Source organism: Bombus vancouverensis, chromosome 9 (assembly GCF_051014615.1).
Source record: "Bombus vancouverensis nearcticus chromosome 9, iyBomVanc1_principal, whole genome shotgun sequence".
NCBI classification, from domain to species: Eukaryota; Metazoa; Arthropoda; class Insecta; order Hymenoptera; family Apidae; genus Bombus; species Bombus vancouverensis.
The window spans coordinates 7438448-7464225 of NC_134919.1; the positions used below are offsets into that span (position 1 = coordinate 7438448).

Sequence of the window (25778 nt, forward strand, 5' to 3'; positions counted from 1 at the left end):
CCTTCGTCCCTTTTTTCTTTTTCCTTTTTTTGTTTTGTAATGTTTTAATTACGCGATAGGCTAAGAATAACGCCAGAAAATGACGATCTTCGTACCGTTGCTTCAGTCCTTTCTCGATCTTGGCGATAAAACCAGACCGGTTTCGATCGCCACAGCCATCGGTCTACGTCAAAAGCACCAACCCTTTGTAGACACCCCTAAGCTCAAGAGACAAGATCGAGGAGGCGTTTGAATTAAAGATGGAAACGATAAAGCAACGAGAGGAAGAAGAACAATTCGAAACAGACTTAAATTTTTTGAATTCTTTGAATTCTAGAATCGATAATTCTCGAATAAACCTGGAATTATAAGGACGGAAATTGTATTAAAATTTAATTTTTCAATTGATCAGATACCACGGTTAATTTCGCTCGAATTTTCCTTTATACGGGAATTCACTGTGATTTAAGATAAAGTATCGAAAGTTTCGTTCCGATCGATAAATTATAAATCTTCGACAGAAGCGATTAGAAGACGAAAGAAGAAAGGAAAACCGCGTTGGGAGTGATTTATGCTCGGCAAGTCGAGGGTCGTTTTCCGAAGTCTGTTTCCGATACGAAGAGTCATTAATATTTTAATACGGCTGCCATTCGGCCACGGAGCAGGAAAAGAGGACCGAGATATCCTTGCAAAATCGAGATCTCAATAATTACGTCAGTCGCAGACGCGCCCTGCTTTTGATTCATAGCACAACAGGATCCTGGAACCGGCATAGGGGGGCCAAGAAACCGTCTTTGGATAATCGGAATTCAATTAAACCATTAGCATCCGCGTTTCTCCGACAAGAAGAGAGCAAAGTGGATAAGGGCAGAGGAATTTAATGCGATGGAAGATCGAGCTGCTAAAGAAACCAGTTAAATGGTAGCATCAAAATTCCTTTTCTTTTCATCAAACAACGTCTTTGATCTTCCGCGTAATTCACAAGCATATTTTTCATTACTGGGATAATACAATACGATTTAACGGTGGACATTTTTTCATAGCTCGTTATAAGTACACTGCGTGGCATAATCAACAGATCGCTCATCTGGACAATTTTATTCGCATAAACCAAGCAAATAGAAGCAAATAGATTTCACATGAATCATAAAAGAAGTGCATAGATTAAGCAATGGATATAAAAATCTCAGTGACATAGAACGCGATCTTCTAATTCTTTTAAACAGTATCATTCGCTCATTTAAAAGTAAAATTGCCTGTACGCATCAGACCTATGAAAGTTGTAATATGAAGACGTATGAAACGTTCAAACAGAGGTTCCTATCGACAAAAGACACGCATTACAATACATTGTAGAATCATGTTTCTAAACGATATATCTTTGTACCTTAATCTAATGATCCTGCAGATCATCCTACATCATCGTTAAGGTGCGTAATTCTCTCGGAAAGCGAAAAACCGAAAATTCAATCCAATGCATGGATCAATCTCTTCTCGTTATTACGCATCATTGATCGTCATTTCCGTCCAGGATCAACCCATAACAGCTCTATTCCTTCGATTCATCAAAGGACACCCGTGATATCGTGGAATGCCGCAAAATGGAGGAACGTAAAGGTCTAAGCTGGCTGACACACCGGCTGGGAAACATTTTTCCGCAGCCCCACGTGTTTATACGTTTTCGTACGGTTAGGGGAGAAAGGTTTCGGCAAGCATCGATATACGTGGCACGAAATTGCAGGGAGAAAGCGAGAGCAGCCAAAGCGGCACGGACGATCGAAAGTGATACACAGAAAGACAAAGAATGTCGAAGAGGGAAGAAAGAGAAAGACATCGTACAGGGGTGTATCCTTTTGCCAGCCACCATTCATCATTCTTGATGTCGGATCCGATTCTCATATTGTTCCTCCATACGTGGATAGATAGATTTCTGTCGTCTTTGACGAACATGAAACGCATTCATGCATTCAATACACGTTCTTTCGGCTGATGTAATAAATTGGCAGGACGCAAATCGAAGATGCTTTTTTGCTGTCACTCGAGCGGGTGATGTGAAAGTAGCTTACCGATTTCCTGCGGATCTTCTTATCTTTTTTACTTGGGATTATAGCGTTCGATGAAAGGAAATTCTTCTTGTCGTTAAAACTTACAGAAGAAGGAGGTACATTTTATGAATGAAATCAGATTTGCCACGTGAGAATTAATAAATATTAGGATAAATTACAAGTGTTTGGTTAATTCGTGATATATAGGTGGTATTAATTTTCGTCAGTTAGATGAATCTTGTCCTTATTCCATCATTATTATTATTTTTTTTTTTTGTTTTTTAATAAATCGACAAAATAAGATACTGCTCAGTTTCTTCTTATATAGAAACACGAAATTGAAAAATTTTAATAATCGAATAATTTTTAGTTGTAGTTCTAATAATATTTCAATGATTTATATTTGATATATGACATTTAACATCAAGATACACGCGATTAAAAATTAGAGTTCATTTATCCGAAACGATCTGACCATAACTATTTTACTGTAACGAAAAGACGACGTTCGAATCTTCCAATTTTATATTTCCAATACTTCAGCCGGTTACGATTAATTTTAGAAGGAAGGGAAAATCGTTTTTATGCATTATACCGCGACGCTTATTCCGGTGAAAATAGTGAGGCAGACCGATTTGAATTTCACGAGGCTACGAACGGCTTCGAAATTGAGATATTGAAGGGAGGGTCTACGATTTAAATTACACAGCCTATCTGTACATAATTTATATCCTTGTTTTCTTGGCGCGTCCCGCGGAAAATCCGCGCCTCGCTGGCTACAGCGTCCCAATTTAAATTATCCTGAATAATTCTCGCAATATCCGATCTTTATGGCTCGGAAAATGCGGCCGTCTTTCCGTAGCCTATAACGACATGATTTCCGCCACGACATAATGGTTTTCTTGGTTTAGCGCCCCGGTCTTCTCCGAATCGCAGATCGCCATCGAAATTGAGCTTCTCGGAGCTCGAGTATTTATGTACAGAATTTAAATTAAAAGAAAAAAAAATAAAGATTATTCTATTGCGCGTAGCTGTAACAATTGTAAAGAATAAAATCGTTTTTCACCATTTCATTCGTAATTTTAGAATGAAATTACATCTTATCGATAATGAACAAACGTCGTTCACGAACTTACCAAACAATCGTGTAATTCCAAAATTGATAAAATCGTCAAATCGAGAGCATCGATAGTCCCGTAAACGAAAACGATCTGGATGATCGTAAATCGATGCACGTTTAGACGTCGTCGAAGAAGAAGCCAGGAATATCGACAAGAAAGGAATGGTGGGATAAACCACAGGGGAATAGTTTGCACAGTCCCGATGGTGCAACCGAACCAGAGATTCGAGTCTGAAGTTGGGATGTGTCTTTGATTAACGACCGCGACACTAGATATATATATAGAGAGAAAGTACGTACCGATCAAAGCCCTCAGACGCACTCGCTAGCACCCCGCTAACAATAAGAAATATCACGTTGGGTAATTTATTATCAATAGCAAAAAACGTGAGCGGCGCATCCGCCGGGACGAAGGGCGCCACTGTCTTCAACCAAACGGTTTCACCGGCCACAGTATTACGAATGGCTCCTATTTATTAAGTATATGACGATCGTCTGCTCCTCATCCAGCTCTATCCGCGACTGATTCCCTCCACGAGTCGATAAACTGATCATACTTTGAAAATTAGCTGGATCTGAACAGAATTCTTCTTTTCGTAGCAATAACATCCCCTTCAAATTGTATCAAACCTCTACTACACACTATTAACGATATAACTTGTTTTTCGATCTGGGATATAGAAACCGAATAAATGGAATCGAAAACCAGATGTCTTCGTCTGCTCACAGAATCTATATTTTAATAAATAATAGATCTTAAAGAAAGAATACTTTCTTCCAATGTGATAATTCTCTCTTCAAACGATGTCAAACTATTACCGAATTCAATAATTTCTTATTTCTTCACGATTTACGTCTCGTAAGAAAAGAAACTGTTCGTAAGAATAGAAAAAGTAGTAGTCTCTCTCTCTCTCTCTTTCTTTAGACATTATCGATCAAAACAATATTTATGTACAGTATCCAAATCCAGTAGCATATATGTATACCTGCCATTTAAATACATACACATTGGCTGACGCTATTTTGCCATCCGATAAGGTTCCATCCGTCAACGGAATATTACATTTCCCGGTAAACCAATGATATATCAGCATTCCGCCGGCACAACGAGCCTCGGGGAAAGACATCCTCTCTCCGGTCCAACGGGTGACGTGCCTTCAACCTTGTTCTGGAATCCCAAAGAAAACGAGCCGGGCACGAGATTACATATCGCGGAGAATTTATATTTTAAATCGAGTCACATTAGGAGGCAACGTTCAGACGTTCTCTCTGCCAGCCGGAAGAGAATGCGCGCGAGCTTGCTTTCCTCGCGTCCCATCAAATGTATGTAATAACGTAATAAATAGCCACTTTACGCGGTAGCCACCGTTGGGACATTCTTGTCGAGGGCGCATTATGCTTAATGTTTGACGTCGCCTCCCTTTAACGCCCGTGTCACACATCTCCGTAACACACGCGCGCCTTCTCTCCAACCATTTCCTCCTCCTTCTCTTCTCTTTTCCGCGTAATCCTTTTGTATTTGGATTTCGGATTCCAAGGACGCGGAGGATGGATACGTTGGACGATTCGTTTAATCGCCTTCCTCTGAATGGAACCGTGATTTTCATGCGAGTTTCGCCTTGTTTCAAGAATAAAGGCCACTGTGATTGATGGTACCTTGTTCTGGCAGGAAGATTCTGCTAGTTTTCAATGTCAACGCTGTAGCGTTTGGAAATTCCTCCTTTCTTCTAGCCGTAAGTGAGACTATCTTTTCACTGACGTAGACTCGATCGAGGAACGATTATTTTTACTATTAAGGGCTTTGTCTGCCTTCGATGGTGCCAAACACGATGTTCTAAAAATGATCGAAGTCGCTTTAGAAGTTTTAGAATCACTCAACTCCGTGCGATCTTGGATTCTTCAATAGGAAAAGTAAGATGCTTGAACTTCCTCCATATATCTTCAGTTACGATACGACTAGATCCAAATCGAAGACTATAGAAAAAAATGATAATTATGTAAACCATCGAGAAGCTACATTAATCAGCTTCGTAAATTAAAAAGTATAGAAAAGCGACGATATTCCGAACACTGCTTTCTGTATTTACCTCAGAATTTACTCAGAAGTTGATTTGATCAGTTTACCCTGTAAGAGGATTATATTACTTTAGAAATTAGATGCATGGTGTTACCAGCATCTTCAATACTGCGAATATTATTACCAAGTTCTAATACTCAAGCAAAAGCGAATAGCACCTCCGATCAGTTAATTTAGTGATTCATCCGAACTACAGTTACAGTTTAAGCACCGCGTTGAACAGAGGCAGACAACGCGGGATAACTGCGTTAACTTGGCCCAACTAATTGACTAGCCCGGAGTTTTCCTATGTAAATGTTTGCAAAACTTGTTCTCAAGCAGCTTATACCGGTGACAACTTTTAATCAGTTCCGGTAACGAATTCCACTGTGCTGGCAGCCGCGGTAAAACTCTTATAACCGAGGCAAAAGGGAAAAACGAAAGAGAAGAATAGGAAAATAAAAAGTGGAAGAGAGAGCGAAAGCAAAGTTGCGGAACGTGGAATATATCGAGGCAAAGAGAGATATACGAAGCACGTTTAAGGATGAAAGTTTAGCCAGTTTGGAGAAAGCTGTCGTAAATGTTTCATAAGAAGGACAAAGAAATGGACAAAAGCACAGTTATCTCGCATTATAGCGAGAAAAACTTGAGGAATTAAAGGTTATATATCGATAAATCGGCTGCGAAACAAGCTGGATAAACGCTCGTGAAACATTCATTGAGAAGTATTCTTCGTTCATCAAACTTGCGGTCTTCGTCCAACCTTTGAAACCTTTAAAAATACAACAATGTTACGTACAATTTTCTCGATTATAGTAATATTGGCAATTTATCGAAGCATATCGATTACCTCGAAATAATTTATATTTAAGAATTATATTTAAGTAAGAATTGTTTCACGGATCTTGAAATGTAATTTCCACGATAGCGATTTATACGCTTCTAATGTTGAGAATTAAAAAGAAAGGACGTCAAGCATTTTTAAAAATTGGCGATAAAAGGAGAAACTGACGTCCTTCGTCGATTGCGGGTTCTTTTAAGTGGTCGATCATTTTCGAGGAACGAGCTCGTCTGGACAAACGAAAATCGTCGAAGGACAAAAGGGGAGAGGCAATTTGAAGGAGCGCCGCAGACGCAAATGCGTGGAAAGCTCTCCGATCGGCAAGCAACAACGAGCACGAGTATTTTTCGGTCACAAAAGCTTGCACGGTCCGCTTATAAAAGCTCGAACTGTAGTGGGGTGACAAGTACAATGTCTCGTCGTCGGGCAACCTCGCCGAATTTTTACTCCGACCATCAGAACTCACCCTTTTTTTTTTCTTTTTTTTGCATCGTCTGCCTGAGCCACCCCCTTCACCCCTTTCGGCTACAGACTGCGTCGCCTCCATTCAATTTGCCAGGTTATTTTTCACCGTAGGCTGTACTTAACGGGCCGTGCGTTTACGTGGACCACGATTTTTCAGCGGTGCAACACGCATCACATGCATTCAGTCTGGACACTCGTCCGACGAGAAGGATATCATCAGTTGGAACGATCCTCTGACGTAAAATGGAAGAATCACCGAGCGATACTTACCGCTAAAACTCGAGCTCCGTGTATCGAATAGAGCTCGATGCTACTACAGTTCGTTTATTCTAATATGACTTTAGGAGATAGTTGTTAACAATGTAACAGCAACAATTGATTATCAAGTAGTTGATGTAGGTTCGTCAGAGTCGAATTATCCTTTATCTTATCTATTTATGCAATGTATTAATTATTATATATATGTGTAATATTTTCCTTTACACTATTTATTATTATTGATCATTATCCTTTTTAGGGGTCATAGTATTATTTGTTATTTCACTCTACTCGCTCTTATGATTTTTCATTATCAAAACACAAATCACTTCGACCTATCGTACTGACCTAATTTCTCTTCCTACGACTTCGATTTGTTTCTTGAGACGAAAACTTGGTCCACGCGAAAGACTTTTATAACTATTCAATGAGACTACAATGGAACTTGGTCTGTTTGAAGGGAGTTTCAATTAATTCCTGATTAAACGAGCTGCCAATCGAATCCATTTATTTTAATATGAATTTCTATCATATATTTGAACGAAAGTCACAGGTAACGATGAGAATCAGCGTACATCTACCATATGAACTCCAATTACATTAATTATTCGTTATAATAGACGCGTATAGGATAATTAGTTGCACAAACTATAAACTCTACCATAGTAGTTTCTATAAGTAGTCTATTTCCTTCTCGTCATGCTTCTTACAGCCAGAAAATTTGACCCTGTCACAAGGAGTAGCGAAATGAAGGCGCGACGGTGCGCTAAGAAAACGCGTGCGCGTGTGCGCTGGTAAATGCACGTGCGCGCGGAACTCGCGAAATATTTTACAATTACTGCGAAATCCATTAAGGTAAACCGAAACAACGTCGCGTACGAAAGGCTCTCCAAGGCTACACGGTCTACGTGTGAACGCACAGTACCAGAAATTCAGGATGCACCGGGAACTTCTTGCCAAGTTATACGGTCTCCTCTTCGTCCTTGTAGTAAAGCAAATCCCGCCTCGGAGGTGGTCGCCGAAACACGCCCCGGGTAACCTCTCTTATTTATTTATTTATTTCGAGACACCATGGATGCACCTATAAACCTCATTTTGCGATTCATTGCTGCGTTTCTGCAAACGAAACTGCAACCACCTTATATCTTTCTTCATTATTATTATTATTTCATTCGCATTATTTTATCTGTATTATTATTATTATTATTATTATTACTACTACTATATCATTCTGCCGTCATTGAGCTACCTTTTTGATTATCGAGAACAATCAATGTTTGCTAATATCGACGCGATGATTTAATTACTCTGGATTTCATATAAGTTATGCAATTATACAGACTCGCTCACTTCTTCATCGTCAAGACTGGTATTGCCAAGAGAAAATTCAGGGAAGCAATGATAATACATCGGTCAGTAACACTCTCTTCAAAACTGATATTAATATTATAACGCGACTATTGTGTTGGCTATCGAAGAAAGATAAGCGTTCTTCTCTGTTCTGTTTTAAAGTAATCGCAGACTACTTGCTTGTTGACGATTGTTCTGAACGTGCAACAAGGTATACCAAAGAGTAAAATCAGGAAAAAGAAACTCTAATGTTCCCAGTTATTCGTATCTGCTTCTTTATTTTAACTATTTCGGTGGAGCGAAGAATCAAGCTGCATGTGCGGTATTATTAGCACATCCAATTACGAACATGACGTAGCAATAAAAATCCATTTCACTCGGCAAAAGCACATAGTTCGTACAGCTTTCAGCCAAAATCGTAATCATGATCTTCCCGAGGCCATCGGTAACACGCTCCGCGTAAAATCAGCGTGTTAACGATCGCGATTCAAGAGATTTTCCTACGATAGTATCCAAAATGAAACTTAGCCTGATAATAATATCTAGCACTGGCGCAACGCCGGGAGAAAGTCTCGAAAGGAGGGTTGGGGACAGGCTAAGATACGACATTCGTGCTGTGGTTTTAACTCCCTGTTATGAGATTGCCAGATTCAAGGGAACTCTATCTGTTCGTACGTGTGCTCGTTGGATGGTCGTGAGAATGCACGCGTACTTGTGCCTACCTGAGCATGTATTACAAGGAAACATGGGCCTGAAACACGCACCCTTCGAAATCACACGGAGTCGCGCCCTGGAAACTAACTGCAGGAAATACCAAGGGTCGTCTGACATCCGAAAGATACAGAGATAAACTCGTTGTGTGGCCTACGAGGTACGGGAACGTGTGTGTCTGTAACCACGTCTCCGCGCTTCCTCCGTGTATTCGCGGATGAATGGTACGTTAGCTAGATAGCGTACACTCGGCTTAAACACCCGAGCATCCAACGAGGAAAACTTTTGCTTCGACCAATGTTTCGATGCTCCCCCCAAAAACCAACAATTTTTCGGCTAACCAACGCGTCTTTGTGTTCGACACTTAGGAGTTGGCGTTATCTAGCTACGCGAAACGCGTTAGTAGCACGATCCGTGGTGATTTAACTCTTTATTCGGAGTTTTCAGCAGATATAAGGAAATAAGTTGCACTTGATTATACGTTTTTTATTGTAGCGCGAAAAATAGGAGACGTTGGTTACTCGTGGTCATTTTAAGCCTAGAGTTTCGTAGAAGTTACGTCTCCGCTAGCTAATTCGATCGAAGGTAGTAGATTCCTTTCTCAGCTGGATCATATGGGATTGAATAGATAAATGTCTATTTAGTATGAAAATACATGACGTTTTTAATGTATCATTACGAATATCTTCATACTGCGTTGAACAGAAAATTTGGAAGAAAATATTGCTAAGGAGATTTAGAGATAGAGAGTTACAGGGGATCGAGAGAGATATTGTCAGACACAGACAGGATAATTCTACTTACTGTATGCAAACGTTTGAAACTAAGCAAATGTTACTGAATAAAAACAAAAACACATTCATATTGAAAAATCTACTAGTTCTAAAATAGGTAAAAATATCTACTTACTTTGGCCAAATGTATATCTCGAAGAAATTGCATGTGGTTCAAGTTTTCTTTAAAGAGACATTTCACATCCACCAAGTTGATGCGATATCGAATGGAAAAGAACGCAGAGGAGGCGAGGAGGGATTCAAGAGAATCTGCGGGAATAAAAGGGAAATGTATGGAAGGAAAGATCTAATTTGTTCCTGTCGGGTCTGTTTTCGGTTTGGGAGGTGGTTACGGGAGTGGGAGGAGATGGTCGACGAGGCGAAATTAATATTCATAAGCGTCCAAAAAGGTCTCCAGGGCGGGGTCAACTTACATGTATCTTTCGCTACTGACCCTGGCTACCGAGGCGATAACGGTCAGGAATTAAAATACTACTCAGGCCAGGTTTTAACCCTTCTTCGTTGTTCGAGATACGCGTGCGGATACACCATGGTGCAGGTCCCCGCGACTGTCTGATTTCGTTTCTTGAAACTTGCCCGGCTACCCGTCTCGCTATGATCCTCGACGCTTTCCATTCTTGTTCCTCGAAATGTAAATCCAGACTAAATGCGCCACCAGGGAGAACAATCGTGGCCGTTGCAAATTGGTTCCGAGAACCGTGAGTTTCAACTTTTCGGCGCTGGCGAAGGCTACAGGATCTCGTAGTTCACCGCAAACCGTGGTTTAGTCTCACAGTTAGACTTTACGGATCGTTTTTGTTACACGTAGTAACGTTGCGTCGGAAGAAGTCAGCGTTCTTAGGATAAAGCTAAGACGTCCTTAAAATGATAAATGGTTTAAAATCAAGATTAAGTTGCTTTCTTATAATACAACGATGAAATTCTTCGGATAGTCGAACGAGTCAAATTATTATTCAAAGACAAATCGATTAGTTCAACGAAATAATGAACATACGAAGTGTTATGCTGTAGCGAAACAGCTTAGTAATCAATGAACTTACACTATTTGTAACTGGAAACAATCCGGAAGCCATCGTGAACTGGAAGGCAAAAATTATGCATTGACGAGTAAGTAGATTCTTTGCTATTAGAATTCATAAAGAATAACAAAGATATTTACTGGCAATAATCCAACAGCGTTCAATTTTACTTGGAAGGAAAGAAAATTTATCAATGACCAGCTCCAAGTAGATTGATAGATGTGGATCGCAGTAACATTCAAGAATGACCTTCGACCAACAGGAAAAATAATCCTCTCGATATGTAACGCATCTAGCTGAGCATCTAGGAGAGTACGACAGCAAATATCATTAATCGACTGAGTCATTAAAGCGACATGGCATAGGCAGACCAACGAGGACGTCTCGAAGACACAAGCGAAGGTGGATGAGCTGGCACTTCCTGACGGTATACAATTAGTCGTCGAGTATTAATCCTGCTCGGTAGCCGTTACCCGACAGGATATTATGGTCCCGCAGGCAGTAACAATGAGGATTATATGAGGGAAAACGCTTCGATAGCGTTTCTAATACAAGCTGTAGCCAAGGTGGTGGTAGTTACACACAGGGCGAGGCCTCGTTCTCGTAAACGTTCGCCCACGAACTGACTTAACTTGCCTGGCAATAATAAAATGATATAGGAGGCGAAATATGCATTTAAATTATCGCCCCGCGATAATAATTTGCATACCGCCGCGGCACCTCTCTCTACACCACTTCGATGCCGCCGGTTCGCTTAGTTTAGCCCCGTTTAATTTAAATAATACTTCTCAGCGCGGGGGAGCACAGCTCTGCCAAGATATACATAAAATCGCCATAACATTGTAAATTATAACTGATACGGCTTATATCGCGAGAAGGGAGAGGGAAAGGGAAAGAGATAGGCGAAAGACTCTTCTTCTCCTTCGCCTCCTTTCTCTCGTCCTTCTAAGTTACTACCATACCTTCTTCGTTTCCGAGTGACGTCCTGCCGCGTCCAGAACGCTTCCCAACGATTATGACACCTGTGATGATTTTAATTGATTGAATTACCACGCTTCAAGTTCCGCTAATCCCGCAATTACGTCTGTAAACTTTAAGCCACCTACTTGACACGTCAACGTATTTGTTCAGCCTCGTTCACGTTCTCTAGATATGTGCGTTGTGTTTTATTAAAAACGAATACGATCAATGATTGAATAAGTTTTATTTCAGACACGCGAAAACAGCTGTAAAATTTGCATGTTGAAAACACTCTTCTGTATCATACCCAATGTCTCGATAATTATTATATTCAGAAGAATGGTTTAAATGTGCTTTGTTTTTCAATTTATCTTTTTCTCTTAATTTTTCTTAATTTATCGATATTGAACTCACTGAAAATAATCCTTCAAACGTAAATTCCTGATTTCGCGAAAAAATATGAATAACCCTTTCGCATTAAATAGTTGTCTTAAAAAGTACACAGTATAGAGATATCTAAACACACAGATATTTAATTATAGTTATGAGAACTGTATGCGTATTATTTCCTATTATCTGTTTCCTGCGTTGTAAAAAAGGCTGAATACTTTGGTGAGAAAACTTGCTTGAGTCTTGGCGATAAAATATGGCCAGTGCGCAATAAGTTTGCCGTAATGATTCTAATAAGCTAACGAAGGGAATTCCGAATTTAAACGCGGCCATAATTCTAACGGTAATGACGTAATAAAATTCCATATATCTGGTATCAATAAAGGGAGCATATTTGTCATTTCTAGCCGCGGTTGCACACGGCAGGCCGTTTATCCACCGACGAAATCATCCGAATAGCTATTCCGAATGCTAATAACAATCGTAAGTCATCTTTGCGCGGACAGAAAGCGTTTCTCGTTTCACGTCGATTACTTTCGCCAGCCAGGAGAACTCGAGAGACGCGGTACGAAAAGAAAATTAATAATCGCCACCATCGGTTCGAAGAAACTCGAATTCTATGGTAATCAAATGAAATTCTGCCCACCATCTATGGAACGTAATATGAACGTGATCTCATGGCTCTTCTCTACTGGACGGAATACCGTCGCTTATTTTATCTATCGTGAATGAGAGAAAAATATGCGACCATGGGGTGCTATCTTATTTCAAACAAGTCATTTCAGTCATTATTCATCGCAGGTTGATAAATAAATCGTTTTATCTTTGGGAACTTTTGTGAGATAATCGATAGAATTTTACAATGATTAGTTGTGTCATAAACATTTTTGATACTTTGTTATATTTTCTTACGATATTAATTTTATTAACGCAAACGACATAATTCTTTTTATATTGTGAAAATCATTAGTCGAAAATTGCGACTCTGATCGAGCTCATCCTAGTTATTCCAAAAGAATGATCCAGAGTTTCTTTCAACCTTTGTACTATGATAAATAACGTGAACGAATGATATTCGACAAAATAGCATTTTTGCAACTTCTAAAACTCTCGACTCGTACAAATGTAGTCGAAAAATGAAACCCGAAAGTAATAGACGAATCTATGCAACAAGGCGTGCTATGGAACAAATAATAGACCACACTATGCAACATGATTTACTTTGTCCAAACACGCACGAGCTTTGTACATTTCTACAATCCAAACTATGAATAAATAATAAGTAAATACAAAATGCACAAGGTGTATCGGTTTCGAACAGGTGAAACTGTAATACGAAAGTCCGATAGAGATATGTATTTTATCACGAGAAAGAGCATGAGAAAGTGCAAGCTCGTTGATGGAGCCAGAGCTGGTGGTGGCGGTCCATCGTCGTGCCAGCCGGACCGCGCAATTCCGCAAAGTATGCAGATCTAAGAATTCAAATGGCCGCCCTATAGCGGCCGTAAAATAGCGGACAATCGCGCTCGTAAACCACTATATTAAAATTCTATATCATCCCCCCATAGCTGGACCACCACCGATGATATCATTCCTCTGTGCTGCTGCTCTGCGTCCTTTCGTTCCTCTCCGGTATCCGAGCTGATGTCCGTCCGGCATAACCTTCCCACCTACCGATCTTTACATTGTACGGAGTTTGCGAGCATTCGTTCACGTTTATGCTTATACTGCGCTCATGCGTGCGTACATTGGCGCCTCGTGGCTGCTCTGGATACTTTCACCCAGGCATAAACCACGTATCCACGTATGAAGATACATACGTAGATATGTAGAGTACAGTGGCCACAAAAAGTATTTGCACAGCACTGCATTTATTGTTGCATTTATATGCTAGTTGTTAATTAGATCCAACTGTGGTAAATTCGTATCATTTGGTAGTTTCACTCGTCGAAACGCTTGTACCGCTTACGTTGAACAATTATTGAAACGAATTAATAATTACGAAAGGTTCTGAATTTCTGTTTCGATCTTCCCTTTTTTTTTTCTCTTTTTCCTTTTCCTTTTTTTAGCAGTTTTTACACACTTGATACGTTCATTCTCCGCGAATGGAAGGCTTGACTCGGAGATGTTTTATCACCTTCTTGTCTACTGACTTTTATATTCCTTTTATATCGTGACCATTCGTCGGACGTGGACATTCTCCTTTATGTATCTATCTCTAGCTAGAAACATCGACGCCAGGATTCTTGATCGTTGGACAAAAGTAGCCACACACCTCCTCTGACAGAAGTTACGTTAGAAACGTACAAATACAGGAATATTTGGTATTCAAAGTGAAACTTTTGATGCGAGCGAGCAGTTCTGCTAACATTTAAACCGCGACAAGCGTAAAGACATATTGTTGTAGCGTAACAAGAAACCGTCGGATTTTGGTGGAATGAAAAAGAGGGATATGGCAATCCCGCGTAGCCATAACGCGAGCCAGTCGGCCGAGCAAAGATGGCAAACGAGGACCTTAGCCGAATAATGCAAAACAAACCTCATTTGAGATATAGTCTGGCATTTGTCCATATTAAGGTGTGCTACAAGGGTGCCGCGGCGTTTTCGTTTCAACCGTATGTATGCGTGAGCGTACGCTTTGAAATTATATAGCGAGAGCATCAGTCGTCGTTAGTCAGCTCATGCCGCATTCCGTTGTTAACTATGTGTATCTTGAGCACCCGTTACGTACCCATTTATCAGTGAGTTCCTTCATACGCGTTATTTTCCACGTTAAGATGCACAGCTTCACAGGCGATATTTCACCCCGCTCTGACATATCGTCTCTGAATTCGTCGCTTTGTCGCTTTCCAGAAATCGAAAAAATTTCCCTATGCGAATATTTTCTATATTTGCGGAAGACATTGCTACGATATTTTTCATTTACGCGCGCAAACTTTTTCAAATAAAATTTGACTTATTCGCACGCGTAAAGAAAAGATATAGTGGTACAATGTTTGCGGAGTTAAAAAATTTATTTTCTTGCAAATGAAATCTTAATTTTTCGGTTGTATGAATCTGTATTACGGAAAACGTAATTCACCGTCCAGAAACTGAGAAAGATAATCTATCGTCCGTGGAACAGTTGCGATTAAACGGAGAATATCGTTATGTATTCGACCGAGTAAGGAAATTCCGACTCGTCATTGTCTCGCAGCCAGACTTTCATCGTAAGCGACACACGCAACTTTATATTAAGCCTAAGTTCTAAACTAATAAGACAACAACCACGGTAGGACGATCAGGGAGAACCGGAAGGGGTAGAGCAGCGCGAGAAGGGTTCAAGTTTAGCTGCGAGGCTACGAAGCGGGTCACCGATTACGACGTTGATCGTTTATGAGAGAGAACCAAATTGGATAAGTTCAAGCAGCTTCTTCCCTCTGACTACTTAGACCATTACTCTCCAAGAATTTCAATTAGGCATGATTTTCGAATTTACAAATCCTCCAGGCATTTTGAACGAGCTACAAGACCTTGTTACGAGACTGCAAGATACGTTAACCCTTTGCGCACTTCTGTACCGAACTATTCGCAGGCAAAAGTTTCGTTTCGAAACGATGAGAACAATACGAGAAACGATTTTTCACGTTACGTATACAAAAGGTTAAATCTCAGAGATCGTAAGTATTTTGCAAATAAATTCTCGTACGTAGCAGTGACTTGGTAATAAAACAAAGAGGATCGTAGAAACGAGTTTTCAATGTTACAGCTCGGCTGATTATTCGATACAATGCAAAATTTAAATTGGAGAGCCCTAACAAACATATTATTATCACGAAAAAACGTATTCTTTTAAGACAATAAATTTCCTTTAGCCACGCTGGAAATTATTTATGACCCAGTATTTCACCGATTCTGAAACTGACTTACCGGATTGCTAGTTGGCTAATCCTCGACAAAGTAGAATAAGACAATCCACTCGAGGCGACAGTAGACGTTGCAGGAGGACAGCAAGCAACACCCGGTATACGCGTCGTTTTCACAGAGAAAGAGGTGGAGGGAGGCCCGTTAGGTGGTCGACGTCGGGCGTAAATTTGCATTGAACGAAATGAGGCGCTATGGGGCATTCCAGTCCGAAGTTAATAGCTTCCCAACGATTAACTGTATCCCTCCACCCAGCGTGTCTACCCGGCCTGTTCCTCTCTTTCCCCATGGCCGTTCATTCGACGCGTCGTGCCTGTTCATTCTGTCCCTTTTCTTCGAACCTTCCCTCCCACCCTTTTCATCCTCTCCCTTCTCTTTCTCCGCGTTCATCCTTCTTCCCCTCGCATCGCCCTCGTCACATCGTACTTACCTATATCGTCCCTTCTAATAATATATGTTCCAAAGGTTGCGAAATAACTGACTTCGAGCCGAGTCAGCCTATCTAATCGATGATCCCTTGTTTCTCCATATTAAAATCGTGACGTCACATTTTTTCCTCTCCCTTCCTCTCATTTGATCGTAGAATTTCTTTGATCGAACTTCGATCAGAGGATTTTTATAGAGGCGTATAAATAGAACGTTTGACATTACAAGATGTTCAAGAATCGCGTGCAGTTAGTAGGTGCGAAAGGCGGTGCCTATCGCGGCCACAGCCAATAGTTTCCAGGCACGGAAAGGCGCCACGGGGGTTATAGGGCATAATTTAGTGGACAGTTTGATATACAAACAATCTTTAATGAAATTCTTGGTGTTCATTAATAACGCATTACAGCCTCGTGCGACACTGGCGCCGGTGTCGGCATCGGTACCCGGGTACCCTCACCCCTTTTACTCCTCATACTCCGTTTTCCTAGCCACCCTCCTCTCCTCCATCGTGATGTCCTCCTCCGACACCCTTTATCCACCCTACTTTCTACCGATCTTTCCTCTCTTTTTGCTCCGAAGCTTGACACGTTTCGTCTCTATGCAACGAATTTCACTTGTTTCTAAGCGAATGAATTGAGTTCAGCCTGCGGTTGATAGCCGCAAATTTAGGGAAATTGTCCGATATCTGTTATTAAATATTATAACGTAGATGATGCTCCATATATTAAGCTCATATTACAGTCCCTAATTAATGGATTTCCAACTTGAAGATAAAGAGGTTTTCAAACGACAAGAGAGTTCCACCATCTCTCACAATTGCGCTGATTTTGTCGTTAGCATAGAAAAACCAATTTTATCGTCGTTATATTTTATTACACACAGTTGTAACAATCATAAAGATACGTGATTTTGTAATTGAATTACATGCTGTCAAACGTAAACAAATATCAGGATTCAGTTTCCAACACTGGTATATTTCAAACATATTCCTTTAAACACAATTTACGTACACTCCGTGTACATTTGACCACAGTCTATTGATCATCTGTATTTTAAGGATTACCACTTCGTACAAGCCTCGTGTATCTCGTATCGGTCGATCGCAAACGAGAACGATACAGCGGGTTAAGTAAGAAACGCGGGAATCCAAACAAAATGACACGCGATTAATTTCTCGCCACCGATGGGACAGTGACGAAGGCTAATAGGATTTCCGGTGCAACGGTGAAACAGCAGTTCGTTTCGGGGTGGACGATACCGCTGGCTACGGTTAATGAATCGACGTAATCAGGGGGATGGGCGTTCGGGGGTAGGTCGAGCGACGAATGACAATCGAGTTTTGTATTAATGTCCGACTATGCCGCACCCATGGTCCCTACGCGCCGCATACGACACTCACCATCAGCCTGATCGTTCGTTTAATCAACCGAGCCGCTAACACGATTAACTTATTGCGTATTCCCGTCATTCCGCGTACGTGAGCCACGAATCAACGATACACAAACGCGATACCCCATTATACCGTCGTTCTATTCTATCCGGTTCTCTCTATCTGGCTACCCGGTTTTGTTTCTTCGTCTCAGTTTACCCACCTGTCGCGTTGCGTTACGTGTACCCGTCATTTCAGCGAATCATCGGGCGGATTCCCTGTACGATTTGATCCAGCTGATTTTACTATTTTCTAATTAAACGCTATGAACACTCTCGCTTTTGTCTTGGGTCATCGATATTATAACGGTGATCTTGTCGCTTTTTAATTGAGAAGCTCGAAGGGAAAAGCATGCTTTGGCTTTTTGCATCGTTAATTAGCTCGTACAATTTAGCTTCCATTGGACCACGGTAGCAGTATGATGTATATTTTACTGATCAGAATCGTGTTAAAAATCCTTAACGTTGGAAAGAAACAGATATAATAGAAGCAAATAACAAAAGATCATTTTAAAAGACTTATTAACCCTTTGGATTGTGATTTAAGTATCTTATTAATCCTTTGACTGCTGGGTAAAATAGCCGAATGTAATTAAATGCAAATGTCGAATAATTTTAATTTCTCTTAATAATTATTCCTTATATAATATATTTAAATGCAGCGAAGGTATAAGCCAACATCGTATCACGAACAATAATATTTTGTTCCTTTTTTAAACCTTCTCCATCTATACGTTTAGCATAACAAACGACACATTGTATTTGTAAATTCCTTTTTCTCTGACTCGCTAGTAATATTTCTATGAAATGTCTTTCCATTAAACGCGAAATGCAACAAAGTAAGAGTGCATTTGCTTGCAGACATTTGATATGTTTTTTCTTTGCTTTACAATATATCATTGTATTTGAATCATTCTTCATAAAATAGACTGTTTATTTTAAACATCTTAGCTTGCTCGTACGTTATACCTTTCACGTTTCTTGTACATATTATATATGGATCAAACACTAGAAGAGTTAACAAGTTTATCCTTCGATGAACTTTTTTTCGTGCATTAATATTGTCCGAGAGTAAATTGAAGAACGCAAAGTCTACGAGGAATGAAAAGTTTTCTCCATATTCGAAAAAGAATAAACCTTCCACTACAAAAAACTTTTTTTCATTTCAATCCATAACATTTCCTCGGATAATTTCTGTGCTTTTCTACCGCATAAATTATTACGACAAACTATATAAATCCTATTTCAGTTACTAAAATTGTAAAGCTTTCGTATTCTTATAAAAAAAGTCTATAGCTTGTAACCTGTCCATTCGGTGATATCGATAATTAATTAATCACAGTACAAGAGGATCAATATTTCAGTATTTCACAAAAACCTGAACACTCTGGTATTGCCAAAAACTACCTGTACGTCGTTTACAATTTTTATCTTTCATCAATCGCGTCGCAAAATTTTTCAACGACTCGTTTCGGCGAGGTTTCCCGTTCGCAATCTCTTTTCGCGCCAGCAATTCGCATTAATCTTGAAACTTAACAAGCACGGAATCCATTCAACGGCAAGAAGAAGACCGAAAAGAAGAGGAAGGAAAACAAAGGATCGTGAATAAGTGTGTACGTCGGATTTTAAGAAACCGTGACAAGACTTAAGACGTCCGGCTGACTGACATTTAACAGAAACGTGAAACACCGGAGTTAATGCTGCCAGAGTTGGTAACAAGTGCGAGAGGGAGAAAGAGAGACGCTGAAGAGGATGTTGCAAAGAAAGGAGGGAGAAAGAGGGTCAGGGAATGGATGTGTTCACATTATACCCTCTGTTCTTTTAATTTCTTCAAAGGACTCCTCTCCCGCGACACCTTCCTCCTTGCTTGGCAGCCTCAGCTCCCGAATTAATAAGGCGTCGACGATGTGACGTCTTTTTTCTTTTCACCCCTGGATGGGACAGCAGACAGCTACCAAAGTGAATGAGAACTCTCGCTGAGAGGATAACGGAGGGAGAGAGCACTCTCTTACTGGTACTTAACAGCGCGATGAGATGAGCTGCCGTTAATAAATGTGTTTCTAACTGCAAGAAAGCGAGAGGGGGGCTGCCTCTCTCTTTCTCTCTTCCTCGTTCCCTCTTCTCTAGTTTTCTTTCCTGCTTTCTCGCGTTGCGTGCCACCAAGGTCCCCAGAGAATAAGTCTTAATGAGAAGGAAACTTTTAAACGCACTAGACTCTGCCTTTTCTTCGTTGATGCTACGGTGCGCTTAGCTTCGCACTTTTACTCCCCCGCAAATCAAACACGATGGCAGGGAGAACTTCACCGAGGCCATTCTCATTGAGGAACGATTTTATTACTCGGCATGTTTCGTAGCAAAATGAACAAACAGTATACTGGTTGTCGTAAATGTAGAAGAAATTTGTTAGTCAATTATGTAGAGTATTGCGATGGATCGGTTTGTAAGAATAATTCTATGCAGCTGACATCTGCTAAAAGTAGATACGATTATACAAATTCTATATTCTGATGAAAATATCTCCTTGGAAATCTCGAAATGAATTAAATAATTAGGTACTTAATTTTACATCGTAAAGAAAATATTTGTAAAACAGTCTTCGTTTGTCTGTAAATATCGTATCTTTAAAAGCTTAACAAGCATATAAAATACAAATCACGTATCAAAGATCGGTATAAGAAAAAGGAAAATCGTAAAAACATTCGTTTCGCTATTTAGTCGTTTAGCTTTTAACGACACAATTTTTTTTTAAACGTCACCCTAACCAGCCTCTGTTCGTTCTCATGGTTGCTGTCGTAGGCATTGAAAGAACGATGGAAGAAGTACATTCGATACCATTGGTCCTCGTTCATCGTCTTGGCAAAAACTACCCTCGGGTAAAAAAATAATTGCCCCTTGATACACGCCGATACCCCATCTGCGGGGCTGCCAGCCTGTAATGATGTTCGCGTTCGCGAACTTACTTCGAAATTAAATATCGAGGCGAAAGAGGGTGGCGAAGGGTGGCGCGGCAAGGGGATGTTAAAGAGAAATCCCGACAGTGAGGGTGGTGGCAGGGGTGAAGGAGGCTTGTCGTACACCTGCCCTTTTCCCGGACCATCGTGATAAAAATCAAACTGGAAAACAAACGAGGAGCAGGATCGTATTATAAAGTTTATTAATCGATAGACGATGCGCGGAGAGGGTGGAACTGGAATTTCAGGGGTCGCCGGAAATATCTCGTTACGGATGAAAATTAAAATTGTAATACCGACGAAGGTACGAACGATCAAACTTTTATCTAATTCTACTTAACGTTTATTGGTCTTGTGCATTTTGTTTTTATTTGTTCTCTTTTTCTCGATGGTAGCGAGTAGCAGTGGTTTGTCTGAAAGGGATGAGACAATAATTATTCCTCATAAGAATACAACTTTTTATTGAATCGAAGATACAAATGATTAAACTTTTATTCATCGTTTCTATTCGTCGTTTATTAACCTTTCGAATTCTTTCGTTTCTATTTAGTTTGATCTTTCATTTTTATTTTTTTTTATTAATTGTTATTTTTCGTATGATTCCAGAAACTTAGACCTACCGATATTCCGATCTTCGAAATAAAGAATCTATTAATTAACGAGACTGGCACGCAACTGGCATTGTGGGGCAATCTAGGCTTAGTTCTCATGGAGCTTCCCAAACGTTGGGGCAAGGATGCCATGTTTCAAGGTGGAAAAGAAGAAATACTCTGCATGTAAGTAACAATCAAACCTAAATCGTCGACAAATGTTCTTAAAACCCCATAAAACTCATTTTGACGCAATAATTCGTCTATTAAATTCGCGTATATCATGTACTTATGTATATGTATAGTGCACATAGAGGTTTCGTCGAAATAGAAATAGCGGTAAACAAAAAACGTATCCGTTCATTCAGAGTTGTAGGAAAATCCGTGCAGCAAATACGCGAAATCAATCTCCGAGAATGGAGAGAGAAGTTTACAGACGAAGAAATCCGGCTCCTAAAAACCGAGATAAGGTAGACCGCGAATAATAAATCGCACTATCTGGCTTCCTGCACCTCCGTGGCTCCTGTGGGCGTCCTAATATCCTGTAATTAAGAGGGTGTTACGATGACGCCCGAACCCCTTTGGCCTCCCTCTTATGGAATTAAGGTGGCTTTACTCGGTTAGTTTTCAAAAGTTCCAGCCTCGGAAAGCACCGCTGAATACTAACCGCCTCATCAACGACACATGCCACCAAGACTACTGCCTCGTGTAACATTACCCTCCGCGCCCGCCTCTGTCACTTCTCCGCATCTTCGCGTACTCCTGTCTAATCTTTCGGGTGATTAGAACCTCGCGCAATTAGCCACAAGCTTCAAGATTATGCCTCAACCATCTCCTACCTTTCTTTTTCTAATACCACTCGCTCAATCGAATTTTTATTTTTGCCAATGTCGTCATAAGTGCTCTGCTACATATAAAACTACCTTGCTCGTTATGACGTTCAAAGAAAAGAGTTTACATGTGTATATATACATATATATATGTGTGTGTGTATATGTATATATGTAAGAACAGGAATTTTTAACGATTGTTCATTGCAAGTGAGATTCGAGAAGAGAGTTTCGAATTTGGGTATGAAGGAAGAAAACATGGTCGTCTAATTAAAATGTAGAATAGTTGTGAATGTCTACATGCGTTCGGGATGTCTGCGTAATTTATCTGGAATTAACGAAAGAGATGGCAAAATAGAAGAAGATCTTCTCCATATCACTGAGAATAAGAGAGATATCAAAGACGGTTGGAGTTATTACATTACCTTGTATATTATTCTTTAACATTATGACCGATTACCTTTCTCATATGTTGTGAAACAAGCGCAGAAGGAAGCACATCGGCTAACTCCAACAATTAAAAAATGGAAACATCGCAAACATTTTGTTGTTTAAGATTTACCTTAGAATTTACTATCGTTTCTAGCGATTTTACTGCGATAAGTAGCGATCATATATCGCTTGGCTTCCAAGAAGCTGAAATATCACTTGGCAGCATCTAGAAGAGCGGGCCAGCAACGAGACAAGCGTAAGATATCGCAAGGGGACGAACGGAAGGAAAATTCAAATTAATTTGAATTACGATGGACGACGATGCTACTTAATTCAACGTGGTAAAAGGGTAGCCGTTCGCTCCAAGTTGTCTTTTGCATTATAATTTCATAATAAGTCCAGCCTGGAATAAATGCATTACCTTCCTGCCGACTTCCCGCTAATTCATAATTCCCAAGTTTTTCCGGAAACGAACGAAAACGTTTAGCCCCATGAACCGCGTGGGCCAACCTGAACAAACTGGTCAAATTAAGAGCGGCAGTTTATGCTAAAGTTTTTTCGTTATTTCACTTAAGCGATTCTACCTTGGTACCGCGACACAGAGCCGCCGTAGCGCCGAGGATCGAGGGAATTTATAAGAACGCACGCGTAACCCCCTCCGGTTAAATGTATGGCGGAAAAGAGCCGCGGAACAGTTTGTAAGAGAGTCGCGGCCATTAGAACGAATCTCAGGGATTTAATGTCTCCTTCCTTCCAGTCGGCTTAAACACAGCTAAATGGAGTTTATGCATTATTGCCCGTGAAACTTCCACCACCGCGGACAGATATTTGCTCTCTCCCAAAGAACTAAAAGTTTAGACGTCGCGTCGTTACTGCGTTTCATCCCGTTGGACGAATCGTGATGACGATGAGATCGTATCTAAAGTAGGATTCTAACTTCTGATCTTCAGCTCCATCGAAGATGTATTCTTTATCGTTCAATTATCGATAAATTAACACGGTGTAATTATATATTTTACATATTTTCGCGAAATACGAAGCGATATTCGAGTAAATGTAGCTTTCATTCGTAAGTCACTAGACAATTTGCAAAAATTTCAAACAGTCGTTGTACTTCGTAATTTTTAATTTTGAAAACACAGTACAATCTTAGTTTCTCTTATAAGAATATTCTCTTATACTTTGTAATGTACTAAATATCAAATTGATTTCGTAGTTTTTACGTTAATTCGCCTGTATTCTAAATATACCAAAATCATGGCAATTATAAGTTTCGCTGAAAAAATATTTGCATATCGATTCATGAAGAATGAAATGTGTTCAACTATAGTTTTTTATTCAAACTACCATGTCATATTTACTTGTTAATTTTCAAATCGTGTAACGCGTGTTTAATGTAATTCAAGCAGTTTCTGTAGAAATGCTACGAAAATATAATAGTTTCGATACAGTGTGCTCGGTGTCCTCATCGGCCGGTAGATCCCAAGCTTCGAAGCGTGGAAAACCGAGCGACCGTGCTTTGGATTAAGCAAATGACGGCAATAATAGTGATTATTCGGATTATGATATCAGAGCGCGAAGTGGGTTCGCTTGGACTTACCAGCAGCCACTAACTGCTACGCCACCAAATCCCGACTTCAAGACACCGGATTAAAACTATTACCACCTCGCGTTGCCTCCACTCTTCTTCGACCTCCACCATCCAAAACCTATTCTCTTTTCTCTTTCTCTCTTCTTCGCTAGAGACTTTCTCCACCTACCTTTGGTAACTTGGCTATTTCAAATGCCAACGAGAGTCTCAGATTTTATTGGCCTCCGCTATTTCACCTACTAATTGCTAATGAATTTCTTACAATTCATAATTAACGAAACGAACAATGTCTGTATTTCGCTAATTATTAACAAGTTAAATCTCCTGTTGATACGTACTCAGATGAATAAAAAGCCCTTGCAACGGCAACAATTCCCTCTAAGTTTATCGAAGGTATAATCTGAAGTTTAGAAATCTTTGTTTATGCCACATCGAGACTCGATTTATCGCAAACACTTTTGTTAAACGCAATATATCCTTTTCAAGACTCATAGATAAAAAGTTCTATAGATACGATTTAACACCTTGAAGAAGCAATAACATCAACTAAATTTCGAACAATGGACAATTATATACTGGCGTTGATCACCACTCTTGAAATTATACCGGAACATCAACCTTTGCTTAAATGAAAAATTTGAAAGCACGACAGGTCGCCTATGTAATTTTCACCGTAACAGTTTGCCTTCGTTAAGGGCGATAATCGTTAGAAGAAGAAGGTTGCAATTTTCGCGTGTATATAAGTTGGATCGGAGTAAGAGTAAGTCGCTGCGCAGAATCGCGAATCGCGGTATTAATTCGACAAACGGACTACGAAACCAGCGCGTTATTTCGTGCACTACCGGAAGATCGTCGCCTGTTGGTTGGCTCTCGCGGCTAATTATTGTTTTAAGGATTACCGTTATGTGTTTATTATGCGGTCTGGTAGGACCTCGCCTACCTTAATATTCGGTAGATTTCAGCTTCGGCCTCTGTACGCGGCGCACCACCAGAGAGATCTCTGCACCCCGTTTCCTGTCTCTTTCCCTCGCTCCGTACGTCGCGAACCGGCCTACGTTTATGAATAATTTTCACCTCTCGCGCTACCCGCCCCACCCCAACCGCTCAACCACTCCACCTCCGACAAACGTTCCTCCGAATCGTCCCTCGAGTATTCACCTCGTAAACCCCTAATGCTGTGTCCCCGTTCGAGAGTTGATTCCAGTTTCTCTGATCCTCGCTACTCCTTGGGACGTTCTCCTGACAAAAGAAAAAAATGCCGGTACGAATCTTGCTGGAATTTGAGAGAATACGTAATTGTAATCTACACTTTTTCAATAGGAAAATATTTAACGAATCACGGGAATTAAAGATACATTTTCTCTTAATTATCTTCGTGTACTTTATAAAAGTGTACATTTTAAAGTTTCCTCGAGAGTCTAAGATTAGCGCAATGTTAAGGCAAACGTTATATTTAATATATCGAATATAGAATATAAAAGGTAAGGAAAATACAATCGGAGAAAGTATTCAAATATTTACGCATATCTCACTGAGAAATTTAGTTTAACTTATACGTTTTACAAAGATCTGCGGAGACTCGTAGAAGAGTAGAAATTCGCTACCATGTTTCGCTTTTCTATCGAGCCTTTCGCGTGGA

The 25778-nt window shown here is 40.2% G+C and overlaps 1 protein-coding gene across 1 annotated transcript in view; it reads left to right on the forward strand.

Moving 5' to 3' along the window:
- Positions 1-25778, forward strand: part of mbo (nuclear pore complex protein Nup88) — a 72116-nt gene that overhangs the window by 34073 nt on the left and 12265 nt on the right. The window contains exon 2 of the mRNA XM_033345668.2: positions 21303-21472. Coding sequence (XP_033201559.2) covers positions 21303-21472 — 170 coding nt within the window. The remainder of the gene's footprint in view (positions 1-21302; positions 21473-25778) is intronic.